Source organism: Bos javanicus, chromosome X, assembly GCF_032452875.1.
Source record: "Bos javanicus breed banteng chromosome X, ARS-OSU_banteng_1.0, whole genome shotgun sequence".
Classification (NCBI taxonomy): domain Eukaryota; kingdom Metazoa; phylum Chordata; class Mammalia; order Artiodactyla; family Bovidae; genus Bos; species Bos javanicus.
In genome coordinates this window covers 83,867,307-83,883,374 of record NC_083897.1, presented here as the reverse complement: position 1 = coordinate 83,883,374, position 16,068 = coordinate 83,867,307, and the positions used below count along the sequence as shown (strand labels likewise).

General features: G+C 38.2%; 1 protein-coding gene across 2 annotated transcripts in view; it reads left to right on the top strand.

The window, feature by feature from the left end:
- Positions 1-11,789, top strand: part of YIPF6 (Yip1 domain family member 6) — a 29,015-nt gene extending 17,226 nt beyond the window's left edge. Inside the window, exons 4-7 of one of the 2 annotated variants that reach the window (XM_061409849.1) lie at positions 1,975-2,017; positions 4,268-4,393; positions 5,035-5,192; positions 7,105-11,789. In XM_061409849.1, coding sequence (XP_061265833.1) covers positions 1,975-2,017; positions 4,268-4,393; positions 5,035-5,192; positions 7,105-7,223 — 446 coding nt within the window. In that variant the 3' untranslated portion in view covers positions 7,224-11,789. The remainder of the gene's footprint in view (positions 1-1,974; positions 2,018-4,267; positions 4,394-5,034; positions 5,193-7,104) is intronic. The other variant, XM_061409850.1, reaches the window with a different exon arrangement.
- Positions 11,790-16,068: the final 4,279 nt, after the last annotated feature.

Here is a 16,068-nt window from a genome sequence, read left to right as displayed (position 1 = left end):
AGAATACTTTTTCAGCAAAGTACATTGTGGGTTGAAGCTGACAGATGATTTGCTACAGCTGGTATATAGCGGAAAGAACATGGACAAATCTGGGTTTTGAATATTGATTCCATCACTAGCTGTGTGATTTTGGATAGTGGTTCCATCACACGCTGTGTGATCCTGGATAAGACAGTTAACTTTTCTGAGGTTGAAGTTTCTTCCTCACAAAAGCTGTCTTATCCAATGAGATGCCACTTCAGATCCATTAGGATGGCTCTGATCAAAGAAATGGAGAATAACAAATATTGGTAAGGATGTAGAGAAATTGGAACCCTTGTGCATTGCTGGTGGGGATGTAAAATGGTACAGCCACTGTGAAAAAGAGCATGGTGGTTCCTTGGAGAATTACGTAGAGAATCATCACATGATTCAGCACTTCCACTTCTGGGTATATACCCAAAAGACTAGAAAGCAGGAACTCAAAGTGATATTTGTATACCCATGTTCACAGCAGCAGATGAAAACAACTCAAATGTCTATCGGTGGATGGATGAGTAAATGAAGTATGTTATATACACCATGGTATATACCATATATGAATGGAATATTACTTATCCTTTAAAAAGAGTGAAATTCTGATTCATGCTACAACATTGATGAACCTTGGAAGACTTTATGCTAAGTAAAATAAGCCAGACACAAAAGAATATATATTATTCTACTTAGGTTAGGTACCTAAAATAGTGAGATTTATAGAGATAGAAAGTAAAGTGGTTGTCAGGGACTTAGGGGATTTTGGGGAGTTATTATTTAATGGGTTGGAGTTTCAGTTTGGGAGATGAAAATTTTATTGTTTACCTAGTAAACATAGTCTATTAGAGTGTTAGGATTGTGATTTTTCTTTTTTTTTACATCTTTTACAAACTTTCCACAGTGGTGTCAAAATTACCCTTTCAGGTAAAGTTATGTACAAGTGAAGTTAAAGTTAGAAGTAGTATGTGCCTTTTTTCATATTGTTTGAGGAAGATAATTGTGCTTTAAGCCTTATGTTACTGAACTATTGGTGTATTAATCACTCAACAGCTATTGGTTGAGAACCACCATGCTTAGACCTGATATTGGCAGAGCCTTTATAGTTTTCAAAAAGTTTTCATGTTATTTGTTAATATTTAACCCTATGAAATTACCAATGTTGGGCTGTTTTCTCATTTTATAAGAACAGCTGTTCTGTACTAGTTCAGTGTAGTAATTATGAAAGGGAACCTGTGTTGTAGAGTAGAAAGGACTTTATAGTAGGAATCAGAAGATTCTGATTTTGTTTCTAGGTTCTGGTCCTACCCCCACACTTAACTGTTTATATTAACTTGGGCACATCGCTTCTTCTCAACTTCATTTTTCATATTTTTGAGATGAGTCTGATTATACTTGCCTTGTCTAACATAGTCTCCGATTGGTGAAGTGACTTGGGTTTAGTCTTCTTTTGCACTGTGCAGGGTGGGGCAGTTAAGTCTTCTGACTCCTTGCCTATTGGTCTTTAACAATAGCTTGCTGGAATGTGGCTTAGTAGGTGGTGTGTGTGTTAGTCACTCAGTCATGTCTGACTCTCTGCAACCCCATGGACTGTAGCCCACCAGACTTCTCTGTCCATGGGATTCTCCAGGCAAGAATACTGGAGTGGATTGCCATTCCCTTCTCCAGAGGATCTTCCTGACCCAGGAATTGAACTCTGGTCTCCTGCATTGCAGGCAGATTCTTTACTGTAGTAGCTGAGGAGAGGGGTGATTTGTGTTGTATGAAATGAGCAAAATTTAAAAGATATATGAAGCATTCAGAATTGGGGAGCAGAGAAGGCCAATAGAGGGATAGGAGAGGTGGAAGGTTTGGGCAGACAGAGAAAGCCTTGATGTCTGAATGCCAAGAATGGCAGAATAAAAGACAGAAAATACTATATGCCTGTGTCTTAACAATTTTCTGTCTTTTCCTTTCTTGTAGGGGATTTATGGGGCCCTTTGATCCTTTGTGTGACGCTTGCGTTGTAAGTACTTGTATTTCCTTTCTTTGTCATTTGAGATAGACTAAACTTTTTTCATGGAGTTTCAAAATTGAAGGGGATTTTGACTGAATTTTTCATTTTGGACTTCTTTGGCAAATTATACTCCTTATGCATTTAAATCTAAAAAAATCAAGTAGCTTTCTATATCAGTTCAAAGAGTGATGGAATTAAAGATATGAAAATTATGCCCACCCTCATTTATCAGTGAGTTCTTACCCTGTTTTAGTAATTTCTATAGTTACTATTATGTTTTAGTCATTTCAACATTTATTCACACTCATTTACCTCCCCATCATTAAGCTAAGTGAATTAAGTATCTTAAAGGTTTAAGTACTAAACAATTAAAGTAGTATTTATTTGCAAACATAATTCTTTTAAAATTTTACTAAAAGTATAAGATTAAATTAGAAGTGGTTGAGTTCAAAGCAATATCGTGTTTCACAAAGTGTTATATTTTCCATACTCATTGTATGTAAAGGGGAAGAGGACAGAAGAAGGAAAGCCAAAGTTCTGCTGGAGAGGGTAATATAACCACTGGTAGAGTGGAAAAAATACTACACTAGGATCCATTTCTGGGTTCTGATCCTAACTTTGCTATCAGCAGAGTGACTTTGGGTCTCTAAAAAAAACTTCTAAATACCTTCTCTTATCCCCATAACAAGAAGTGAATATTATTCTCCTCTTTTGACAGACAAGCTCAGGTTCAAAGAGATTGAGGACTGAACTAAACGTCACGTAATCAATCAGTGGTAGACCTGGAATTCCACTTCACATTTCCTTGACTGCCCATTCTCTACCTCTGTGATTATTACACATCTCTTCCTACCTAACCTCTCTGGGTTTCCTTTTCCATATCTATAAAAGTAGATGGTTGAGGGTCCTTTCCAGGCCTAACCTATTGTGATTGTAGATTCAAATTTCTTACTGGCTTCTGTAACCCTTTTTAAATGTAAAGTCAAGTGCATGGTAATTTAGATAAAAACGTGGAGTGCTCTATCTTATGCTTTTAATAACCATATCAAGGGACATAATCCAGTGCCTTGATGTAAGTGTTTATATTAAAAGCTCTGAGCATATGCTTTTTTAGTTTTGAAAGATTAGAGATTATGGAATTTAATCCTGCTTATTTGCAAAGAAGAAAATCAGAGTCCCAAGACATCAAGTGATTTGCTCCAGTTTACATATCTGGTGACAGAATTAGGATCAATATCTGAGTCTCCTGCCTTCCAGACCAGTTAATCCTCTTTCTGTCATACCATGCTGAAATAATAGGAGTTCCAGAGAACAAGTGATCAGGGCTAGCATTCTTCTCATCACATTGTCAGGACTTGAAGTATGCAGAACCATAAAATACAAAAGCCTATGCTGGCAAATAGCATAGCAGTGCAAGACTTAGGGTGTGATTTGTCTATACCTTGTAATAAGAAGAGGTTGTTAAAAAAGAAATTTTGAGGTGATGTTATTCTGCTACTGAAAAAAATGACACAGAATAGAAGTATAAATTCAAAATTCAAAACAGTTTATGTGTTAAATTCTTAATATTTAAGTGACTGCTCAATTACTCAGTTTCAAAGAAAGCCTTTTAGTGATAATCTGTATGCTTTGATTTTTATAAGATCAACAACTAAATAGATAGGCTGTTTGCATTTTTAAATGCCAGAACTATAACCTTAACCCAAGAATTACAAATTCAAATGTGTATATGTATGCATTGCAAATTGGTGACCAAAAACCCTGGTGAAGGAATCTGCTGCTGTGTCAACTGCACCTGATAATTGCCATGTAGAAATGCAGGCCCGGTGATAGAAACTCTTCTGATTTTTTAAGAAAATCCAGAAATACATATTTTTATGTGAAATCTCCCAATTTTAAAATAACATCAACTTGAATTTAAGACCTTTTAAAAGTATTATATGGATCAGCAACCTCATGTCCGTGAGTCACACTTAGCCCTTCAGTTTATATCCTCTGCTTAACCAAAAAAGGTCTTCAGTAATCCATTTAAACATTCCCACAGGATCAAAGGGAGCATCCCTTGTAGTCCTGAGGGATTTGGAATTTGAAATAAGGGAGCCTTGCCATATACTTGAGGCATTTTCCTTTTGTACAACCTATAAGAGATCTTCAGGTAAGATATAGAGCAGCACTGTGATTCAAAGTTTGAGAACCCGTACCTTAACTGTGTTGCTCTAAATAAGGTTAGGCAACTCTCATGCCATTTCCTTGTCACAGAATGCTTCAAAGAGGCTCTGTAGATAGCGAAAAAGATGGAGGGCCCCAGTTTGCAGAAGTGTTTGTCATTGTCTGGTTTGGTGCAGTTACCATCACCCTCAACTCAAAACTTCTTGGAGGAAACATGTGAGTATTATTTAAATGCATCCTTTTTCCATTTCCAGGTTGCATATCTTAGATTTTTTTAAGGAAGTCTGGCTTGTTATGTATTTTTCAAAAATAAAAATCAAAATAAATGAGAACAAAAAGAAAGTTCTCTTAAAGACACTGAACAGAAATAACCTAGTTGAATTAAATTATGTTAAATTATCTGGGGTCCTTTGATAGGCTTCAGATGTTCTCTCTCCAGCTGCTGAAATTATGTGCAGCACATTTTGTGTTAGAAGATTACATTTGTCTTTGGGAACAGATGCCCCATGGCTTTCAACAAATGCTCAAATAGGTCTATAAACCAGAAAAGATTAAGAAACAAAATCTTAGCAGTTTAGTGGGAGAAAGAGGTCTCTAGGAATTAGAGTAGATCATCTAGGTCCTAAATGGCTGACTGTTAAGGCATTTAAGTAGAGAGGAGGAGGGTATGGTGAGAGAAAAACTAAGGCATATGTTTAATACAGAGGTCTATCCTCATAAAATCAACATTAGGGTATAGGTAATATCTATCTGGAGGAAAGTAATGATCCACGATACATAGAAATCTGTATAATAAATTGTATCATGATATAGATCAACTATATTTATGATCTTTATGGATATATGTTGTTTTTTAGATCTTTTTTTCAGAGCCTTTGTGTGCTGGGATACTGTATACTTCCCCTGACAATGGCAATGCTGGTTTGCCGGCTGGTACTTTTGGCTGAGCCAGGACCAGTAAACTTCATGGTCCGGCTTTTTGTGGTGATCATCATGTTTGCCTGGTCTATAGTAGGTAAGAATGTACTTATCTCTGTGGTAGCAGAGCAGACTGAAAATATGGGTTAGACACGATGACCAGATGAGGAGCAGTGTAACTTATAAGTCACGTTAGTGATATGATTCTTGCTAATGTTATCCATAGAACCATCTGCTCTCAGTAGGGATAATGTCCATCTTATCTGAGTTGGCTGTCTGGACTTGTGAAATGTGAAGTCACATCTTTCTTGTTTCTTCAATCTTTAAATAATGGATAGGGTTGGGAAAGGAGATTACACTAGACCTAGCTTAGTCCTGGCATATAGGAAGCATAGGTGACTTGAGAAATGAACCTTTTCCAGACAAATTAATCATGATAATATTTAACATTTACTGATTACTTATTGTAAGCCAGGCACTGTCGGAAGTACTTGACATATGTCATCTCATTTAACCCTCACAACAACCATAATAAATAAAAACTGTGTTATTATTGGTCCCATGTTTATAGATGAGAAACAGACACACAGAGTTTAAGCAACTTGCCCTAGGACATATAACTAGAGAATAGGAGAGTCAAGTGTCAAACCCAAGTAGATCACATACCTTTTTAGAACTTTACTATAGCACCACCCAGTATAGGTTGTTAAATATCATTACATAGTACTTTTCTGCTTCAGTAGAAAATTCTGCTAAAGATTAAGGAGAGCCTATAGCAGTGGCAATGAATGCTATTTATTCATTATTTGTACATCCCTAAAATTTTCTTGAAACCCCACCTTAAACTGAAAGTGTTCAGTAGCTTCTTTTTAATGGGATAGATAGGCTGCCTAATATTTTTGTGTGCAGTAACATCTCTTTGTTTTAGAAAATGGTTAAAAGCCAAGAAGTGATCCAAACTAAGGTTTGGGAATGCCAGAATTGCTTTCCCAAAGACTATTAAAAAATTGCCTGTGGAAGAACCCCTCATTCCCTCACTTAGAGTCTGATAATTTACTGTACATGTAGTTCTAAATAGCTTAGTTATCCAGTGTCCAGGCCCACAGGGGTTCAGCAAGTAGAATCTTAGAAGAGAGAGAGGTACCTGTAATTCAGCTAAAGTGTATTAAGCAAAAACTATGTGTCAGGCATTGTGCTAGGATGGTGTCTATCCTCTTGAGTTCACAATCTAGGCATGTAAACATTTAAGGGCCATGAAGTGTTCCAGGTGGGCAATAGAAGTCTGTGCCAGGTATAGTGGGGACACAGAAGAGATAAGTGGGCAGTTCTACCTGTGGTGGTAGGATGCCAGGTGGTTGTTCAGCAAAGATTTCCTTGAAGGATCATTATTGAATAAAAAGGTGAGTAGGTGTTTCCTGAATGGTCAAGAGGATTGGCATCTAAAAGAGCTGATAGGAACTTCCCTGGTGGTCCAGTGGTCAAGACTTCATGCTCCATATGCTTGGGGTTTGATCCCTGGTCAAATAACAGAATTCCCCATGCCACAACTTAGAGCCTGCATGGTGTAACTAAAGAGCCCACATGCTACAGTGAAGAGCCCACACGTGGCAGTGAAGATCCAGTGTGCCACAATTAAGACCTGGCACAGCCAGAGAAATAGGTAAATAATAAAAGAGTTGATAATAAGAACAATTACTTAAAAAATACAACAGTGTGAGACCATTTGCCATAGGAGCTTTGTAAGCCTTTTTAGCACAGTTCAGTAGGTACTCATAAAAGTGTAAGAAACCCCTTTTAGAAGGATTTCTATCTAAAATGGTTGGAAAGCTTTCCATACTTGAACCAAGCAGCTCTCACCTGCTGCCAAATGCGGTTTTAAGGTCACAAATATAACTGAACTTGTAGTATATAATTCTGTGTCCCAGACTATGCCAAGCACATTCAAGTTTAGTAAATGTTAATAGTTGTGACACTCGTATTAAATATTCCTTTTGTTTTGTTTTGTTTAGCTTCAACTGCTTTTCTTGCTGATAGCCAGCCTCCAAACCGCAAAGCCCTTGCCGTTTATCCTGTTTTCTTGTTTTATTTTGTCATCAGTTGGATGATTCTCACCTTCACTCCTCAGTAAATGGAAATTAAAAACCAGGGAATTCAGAATTCATCTCAAAGATGCAATTCACCATGAAGCTTTGCCTCTGGCCCTCTTTTGTCTATTTTGGAGTTACTTGGTAACTGGGTGTGTGAGGTGATTAAAAAGGAGCCATAAAGCACCATCACCATTTATGTAAGGAGCTAATGTTTGAAAAGCTGTCCTTTCCCTCTTAATGTTATTTCTTTAAAATATGTGTGCATAGTACACACAATATAATGCCTCCTAAGGCATGATGGGATCACTGTGGTTCATTTGGGTGACAGCCAATGACTTGGAAAGCAACATGGATTCATTCTGCAAGTTGAATAGAGTTGGTAACTATATTTTCAGTTTTGAGAATACCAGTTCAGGTGCAGCTCTTAAACATATTGCCTTATGACTATTAGAATATTCCTCTCTTTCATAAATAAGAAGGGACAGTCTGTCTATTTTATTTCTCTTAAGCTTAAAAAGACAATGACAGAGGTTGGGAAGGGGGTTCATAGATGTGGGAGGAGAAAACATGCACTAACCAAAATTCAGACTTTGATTAGAGACAATTCTGCACTTGTTGCTTAAAAAAAAATCAAAGGACATCTAAAGCATAAGTTTTTTTAGTCTTTCTGTATAGTCACCTCTCTGCCATGTTAAATAGCAGCTCAGTGACACTTTAATTTTCAGTCTTACTCCCAAGTTCTGCATTTGCAAGCTAAGATATTAGCAGTGAACATGTGATTTTTCTTCGACTGAAGCTCTTGGTGGACCAGTGCTTGAACTTACCCAAGTAGAAGACCTCAGAAATTTAGATTGGTAGGTCCCTGATGCATATTATCATGTGGGCACCTTCTATTCAGGGTAGAATGAGGCAGTTTGGATACAACATAGCTGTAAGGAATTTCTTACTGTTCTGTGTAGTCTGGCCTCTAACTAGAAAGTAAAGCTAAATCAGAAGGCTGCATTCAGCCATATGAACATGGAGAGATTTAGTGTTCTGATGGCTGATTGACAGAACAGCTAGGTGCTTAAAGCATTACATAGGATGAGTTGAGTTTACAGCTGCCACCTTTTCTACTAATGGGCTTAGCAGTTTTTTGATTAGGTGTGTTTTTCAGGTTGGGAAATAGCAGTTTATTTTCTTGGTTTTAGACTTTATTTGTAAAGCCAGTTAGATTTCTTTTAGACAGTTACTTTTTTGCACATGTGCACCTACTTGTATTCTCAGCTGTTTATACACACAAGTCTGAAGGGAGCAGAGTGTCTGAGACCGGCTGATTCAGCTAACTGGGGCTCCTTTAAGGTAATATGAGCTGCTGCCTTCTGTAAATTGCACAGTGAAGAACTCTTAATAGACAAAGATTAGGAGTCAGGCAGAAAACATTCATTGTAAATATACAGTTACTTATAAAGATAGCAATTTCTTATTCCACATTTTTTTTATCATGGAATTTAAATATTTATTCATTTGTATTTGAAGATGACCTACACATAGATATGTAATGGTAAAAGCATATTTTCCCTATCCCATAGATTAACCAAGACCAAGTGAACAGTACTAGGACAAATAAGTCCTTGGAATGATATTCAGTTACAGAGCATTGCAAAGTTGGGTCTGTATGTCCCAGTCTTGTCCAGATATTTTGGTTATGTATTTGTTTCAATTTCCCTTTACAATTTCAAAATAAATCCTGTTAGGACAAAGCCAATATTTCATTCTTGAACCGGTAAATATTTATATTTTGAAATATTTTGAAACTGGTTCTAAGTTTGAAATTGGTCCTAACTTGTCATCCATTTCCACTGTCTGAAATTTTCTAACTTCTCACGAAACACACTCTCTTCCAAAGTTGTTTTATAATCTGTCCCAATGATTATAATGTAAAATTGAAGAAATAATTGTGCTTCTTAAAAGGGAATTAAATACTTAACTGAATTTTACTCAGGCTAAATATTTGATCAGAAATTCCTAAGGGCACAAGTTTGGTGGGGGTCTGTGTGTGATTGGGGGTAGAGGGAGGGTATTACACATATTGGGTGTTAAGGTAACTTGTTCTGTTTTAATCTGTTGGTTTTGGGTGACTTAGGGAATAGTTTTATTTGAAATTATTTTTCTGAAAATGAGTGGTCAGTTTGAGGGTATAAATAAATATTAATATATGCAAAAAAAAGTGCATTGCTTTCTGTCACAGAAGACCTGAATATCTGAAAGTCGTAACCCTCAAAACAACTTTCCCTGATTTGCTGCAGAGGCACATGGATAATTATAGAAAGCAAGACCAGAAGGGAAAAGGACTCAAACAAAGGAAACTCTGTTCCAAGAATTGGAAGGTTTCGTGTTTTAGATGAAATTCAAGTGTGTGAGCATCATTGCCTAATGTGATGCATTACTGCCATTGTGGTTTATCACTTGCTGCTCCTACTTCTGAGATTGACTGTTGTCATATTCTTTTAGCAATAGGAAAGGCAAAGACTGGATTTAATTGCTGTTCAGATTATAAAAAACTCAATTGATGCAAATATCTTTATGTAGTAGTGTTAAAATTCAGTCACTAATTGTCAGATCTTTTGCCTTTTGCCTCTTAAGTGACTTATTGCGTGAGTTGAGTTGTATCTTTTTGTTGTGTTGGGGATTTTCTTTTGGGAAAGGTGAGGGTAATCACAGGGCATGGTAAACATTTTACTGTTTGTTTGTTATTTTATAAAATGTTCCCTAAAAAGTGATTAGAAGGCTAGTAAGCATATATTTGAAAGTTTAACTGTGTACACTACATAATCTAAGCACTTACTGTGTTTTGACTTCTTGTTTATTCTTGGAGATGAAAATGAAAATCTCCCATCGTTTCAGATTCTTGGGTAGCATCAAGTCATTGAAATTTACCTAAAACCTATCATGATATGATCAGACATCCATTGCATGCAGTTGTTTTATTCTAGAGTAGAATACTGAAATTGTGATTCTTAGTTAAACTGTTCATTTCTCAGACAATTTGGATAGAAATAAACGTGTGAATGTTAATCCATATATCATATATGTAAAATAGAAATACTTTTCTGGATTCTGTGGACTTTTATTAAAAATAATTTCTAGGAATTTACTTAGGCCATAGGATGGCTAAATAATAATGTGACAATAATATTACTACTAATAATAGCTAACATTTATTGGGCACTTACTGTGTACCAGACACTTCTATTTTTTTAAGAATTTTTATAACATCTTTATTGGGATACACTTTACCACAAAATTCACCCTTTTAAAGTAATGTACAGTTCAGTGATTTTTCAATATATTCACATAATAGTGCACCTATCACCATTATCTCATTTTAGAACATTCTATCATTCCACAAAGAAACCCCATATACATTAGCAGTCACTCCCTTTTTCCCTTTTCCCTACCCCCTGGCAGCCATCAATCTTCTTTCTGTGTCTGTTGATTTGGCCAGTGCATCTCCTCCAATCTTCAACATAAAGTGGTACAATCCTTATTTTGTTGTTGTTGTTCAGTCACCAAATAGTATTCGACTCTTCACGACCCCATGGACTGCAGCATGCCAGGCTTCCCTATCCCTCACCATCTCCCGGAGTTTGCTCAAGTTCATGTCCATTGAATTGGTGATGCCATCCAACCATCTCATCCTCAGTCGCCCTCTTCTGCCTTCAGTCTTTCCCAGCAATATCAGGGTCTTTTCCAAAATCCTCATTTTACTGGTAGAAAATTGAGGGACAGAAAGATTAAGTAAATTGTCCAAGGTCACACAGTAAATTGATTTAAAATAGGAAAACACATTATCTGAGATCATAGTAGGACAATAGTTTTGAATTGCATTGTTATGCATATGAAATAAATACACCCCTTCCCCAGGGTATGTTCCCCATTATTAGCCATTACAACCTACACCTGTAGGTGGTCAATAACTTGTTCTTTTTTTCCTGAGTACTGGAGCAGTACATTAGCAGCATCTGAGAAAAACACAAGAGCAATTGTACATTGGGAAGAGTTAGGTTTGCTGCCCTCACTCCTTGAGCCCCACCCTCCTCCCCCAACCAGCCACATATATCCCTCCCCTTTAAGGGATCTTAAGAATCTTAAGAATCAAGTCTTAAGAATCAAGCAGCTTCTGCCTCTTTGTTTTATTTCTTCTAGAGGGATAGTTAACACATCATAATTTAACTTGTCTATTCATGTGTTTATAGTCGAGATGCCGCTGGTCACATACAGTACCAGCTATATTCCTAAGACGTCAGAGAGCAGTAGTAGTATGAGAATAGAATTCTTTTCTACTTGGGTAAACTAGGTGGGAGGGAGAAATAACACAGTAAATAAAGGTTTTGCCTTAATGAAGTTAGTGTTCCAGCCTCTTAGGAAGTGGCCACATTCTGCTCTTGTTCACTCTGTTCTCTTTCAGAGCCTTTGTACTTTGCATCATCACTGCTGGTATTTCTTGGTCCTCTTCAATATGCTGTTTTAATCCTCATTTTTCCTATAAAGAACCTGTGAAAAGAATAAATCTGTAAAATGATTTGTGAATATTAAATGTACAAATAAAAAACACTGGAAAAGAATTTGCATGTGCCTTTCTTGTGCTGAAAGGCAGGGGGATATTTGCTGCATAGTGTTTTCAGATATACTGTCACCAGAAAATATCGAATGCTGTATAGGATTGCACAGCCAGCAAGTTAGAAAGGAAGTCACATTTACTGAGCAAAGAATATTTACCCAGTGCTGTTTTTTTTTTTTTTTTGCTTTTAAATTTTTTGGCCACTCCGCGGGTATGTGGGACATCCTGACTAGGGATGGAACCAATGTTCCCTGCATTAGAAGCATATAGTCTTAACCACTGGACCACCAGGGAAGTTCCATAATAGCTGTTTTATAATCACTATTGTTTCCAGTGAAGTTAAGGTTCTTGCCTCATTGCAAAAGAATTAGGAGACAAGCAGGGAAGTTAAGAAAGTAAAGTGACTTTGAGCAAGAATACTCTCTCAGGAGAAGAGTGGGCAGACAGAGCTGTTGCTCTGGGTTTCTTTGGCAAGCCAGTTATGAGAGGTATACAAATGAAGGGGTGGAATAATCACTGGGTAAAGAGGGGTTTAGGGTAGTATTCCCTGATTTTCATCCCAGCTTCATCTTCCAGAGGGTGGGAGGGATTTTTGTCCTTATTTAGCTTGTAATTGTCATGGTGTTGGTTCTTGATGGGTCCTTATGTATAAGGCCAGTTTTATGTAATGAGAGCCTAATGAGCAACAGGTCACATTTGAACATAGGAGATTCCCCACCTTTTTTTGTTTGCTTCCCCAATACTTATCACCCAAAAGGTGTGGTTTCACGTCAGTCTGCTTTGTCCATGGACCCTTGCTGTTTATAAGCTGCATGATCTTTTGCACCCTGGTTCCTGCCCCCGTTTCTCTGCTCATATCTAGCTACCTGCCTGCTACAACAGTATCTTTAATCACAGCAGTCTTTTGAGGTTGATGGTATTATTGTTAATCTCACAGTTGAGGAAACCAGGACTCAAGGAGATGCATGATACAGGATGCTCGGGGCTGGTGCACCGGGATGACCCAGAGGGATGGTATAGGGAAGGAGGTGGATTCAGGATGGGGAACACGTGTACACCTGTGGTAGATTCATTTTGATGTATGGCAAAACCAATACAATATTGTAAAGTAATTAGCCTCCAATTAAATACATTTATATTTTTAAAAAAAGTTGTCCACAGGGACATAGTGGTGCAACCAGGATTCAGACTCACGTTTTATGACTCCGTAGTCCCCTATATCAGTTTCTTGCCAAACTAAAATCATGCTTACCCACTTAAATGAAACTAAACCAGATCAGTCATGCAGCTTAAAAGAGTGTGGTGAGAAACAGCTTTCAGCTTTGTGCTGTAGACTGTCCCCCCTCTCAGTTTACAGTCTGTGTGGAGAAACTATATTCTCTACTCCACTGACACATATAATAGTTGAAATACATGGTGGTTGTTATTTTTGGTACCACATAAGATGTCATAGTCATCAGTAAGAATAGGAGAAAGTCTTTGAAATGTTTCATCCAAGAGGAGAGGAGGAAGAGCATTCCAGATGGCAGAGAATACTCATGAGCAAAGGTGAGAGGGAGAAGGCAAGCCTGTAAAGCCATCTGTGTGCACGTGTGAGTGTGGCACATTGTCCTGTACATGATCACAGTGCTTTTTGACACTTCTAGCTGTCTTTATACGTCTTCCTTCAGTCTGTGAGGTAGGTATAAGCTTATTTTGTAGTTAAGGAAATAGGCTTGGGAAATGAAGTAATACGCCTTGGGTTACAAAGCCAGCCAGTCTCTCAAGAACACAATTGGAAAGCTGTTAATACAGTGATTTTTCTAATAATTCACATAATGAAGTGAATTCAACTGAATTGGGGAAATGAAGTTAGTGGAATAAGGTGAGGCCAAATTATTGAAACTATTGAAAAGTAGGAAATCATAAGCAAGGTCTCATGGTAAGAAATCAGGCATCTCCAAATGTTCTGAAACGGTAATATCTTGATGAGAGTGACTTTGAAGGAATAAGTGAGAACATGAGAAATTGGATTGGGAGAAAGATAGAAGAAAGTGCCAAGAGCAAGAAAGATGTTCTTCTGTATGTCTGGGAAAATGCCATGTTTCTGAGAACAGTTGTAGAAGTGCCAACTTTGGCTATCAAAATAGTTATATCCTGGAGACAACTGGAAATAGGAGTCTGGACAGTTGTAGAAATCATAGATATGTAGGTTTGAGCTGACAGATGGGATGCATGTTGAGAGAATGCGTTGTCTCAGTCTTGGTGACAAGCATAGTTGATAGAGGGCAGGGCTGCCGAAAGATGAGAAGGAAGGAAGAGTCTTTTCAGGCACAGAGCATTAGACATGAAAGGAATTTAAGAGGTAACTGATTGAATTTGCTCATTTTACCAATGAAAAGCTAAGTCCCAGAGAGGGAAAGTTACTTATCCAAAGTTACTGAAAGGAATCAGAATATAACCTAGTTTTCTTCGCTTTTGGTCCTCTGTTCTTTCTATAACATCAGAGAGTAGAATACCTAAATAGGACTGTAACCTGATACCAAAAAAGAAAAAAGGAAACCAACACTTTCTTTGGTCAGTGGATAGGTGCATATTTAACAATGAAATAGGAAGGAGCACATGAGAGTTATAGGCTCCAAGGAAAAGGGTTTATTGAGGGAGCAACACCCCAAAGATGAAAAGGACTTTGATTCACAGTATCAGTTCAGTTCAGTCACTCAGTCGTGTCTGACTCTTTGCGACCCCGTGAATCGCAGCACGCCAGGCCTCCCTGTCTATCACCAACTCCCGGAGTTCACTCAGACTCAGGTCCATCGAGTCAGTGATGCCATCCAGCCATCTCATCCTCTGTCGTCCCCTTCTCCTCCTGCCCCCAATCCCTCCCAGCATCAGAGTCTTTTCCAATGAGTCAACTCTTCGCATGAGGTGGCCAAAGTACTGGAGTCTCAGCTTTAGCATCATTCCTTCCAAAGAAATCCCAGGGCTGATCTTCAGAATGGACTGGTTGGATCTCCTTGCAGTCCAAGGGACTCTCAAGAGTCTTCTCCAACACCACAGTTCAAAAGCATCAATTCTTCAGCGCTCAGCCTTCTTCACAGTCCAACTCTCACATCCATACATGACCACAGGAAAAACCATAGCCTTGACTAGGCGGACCTTTGTTGGCAAAGTACTGTCTCTGCTTTTGAATATGCTATCTAGGTTGGTCATAACTTTCCTTCCAAGGAGTAAGTGTCTTTTAATTTCATGGCTGTAGTCACCATCCACAGTGATTTTGGAGCCCCCCAAAACAAAGTCTGACACGGTTTCCACTGTTTCCCCATCTATTTCCCATGAAGTGATGGGACCGGATGCCATCATCTTCATTTTCTGAATGTTGAGCTTTAAGCCAACTTTTTCACTCTCCACTTTCACTTTCATCAAGAGGCTTTTTAGTTCCTCTTCACTTTCTGCAATAAGGGTGGTTTCATCTGCATATCTGAGGTTATTGATATATCTCCCGGGTTAAGCTTTAGAGCTTGTCATCCAAACTTCTCAAAAAAACTTGTCTACACTCACATGTAACTAACACCTCAACTAACTGCAGTCTGGCTTTTATGCTCACTTTTAGTGTTCTCATTCCTAATTGCCAAGTTCTTACATTACTCTTCTGCATTGACACTATCCATCACTCCTAATTTCTCCTGGAAATAATTTCCTCTTGTCCATGATATCAAACTGTGTGTTCTCATAATCATCTGTTTTCTTATTAATGGGCTCCTCTTCCTCTCTGCCTCCTGCTCTTCTCAATCTACAAACTCCCTACATAGTGAAATCTACTCTCATAATTTCAACTGCCACAGTAGGCTTTTGCCTGTTCAATGTGCGTTTCCATCCTCTTTCTAGTTCTTTTGAAGAATTCCTCCCTTGCTGGTATTGTGAGGTGTCATCCGTGGTGCTCATATCCTCCCTGCCACAGAAGTAGATGTGAGGCCTGCATGCGCGTGCTGAGTCATCTTTGTAACCCTGCAGAGGATAGCCCTCCAGGTTCCTCTGTCCATGGGATTCTCCAGGCAAGAATACTGGAGTGTGTTACCATACCCTCCAGGGGATCTCCCTGACCCATGATCAAACCTACATCTCTTATGTCTCCTGCATTGGCAAGCGGATTCTTTACCACTAGCACCACCTAGGAAGCCCCAGCTGAGCCAATCATGTTATTTCCTTTTCTTCAACACAGTAAGTAATGAAAGGATAAGTATCTGTCCAAGTTGGCCTAATCAGAGGCCTCCTTAGTCTTTTCTACTAGAAATAGTAGGAAA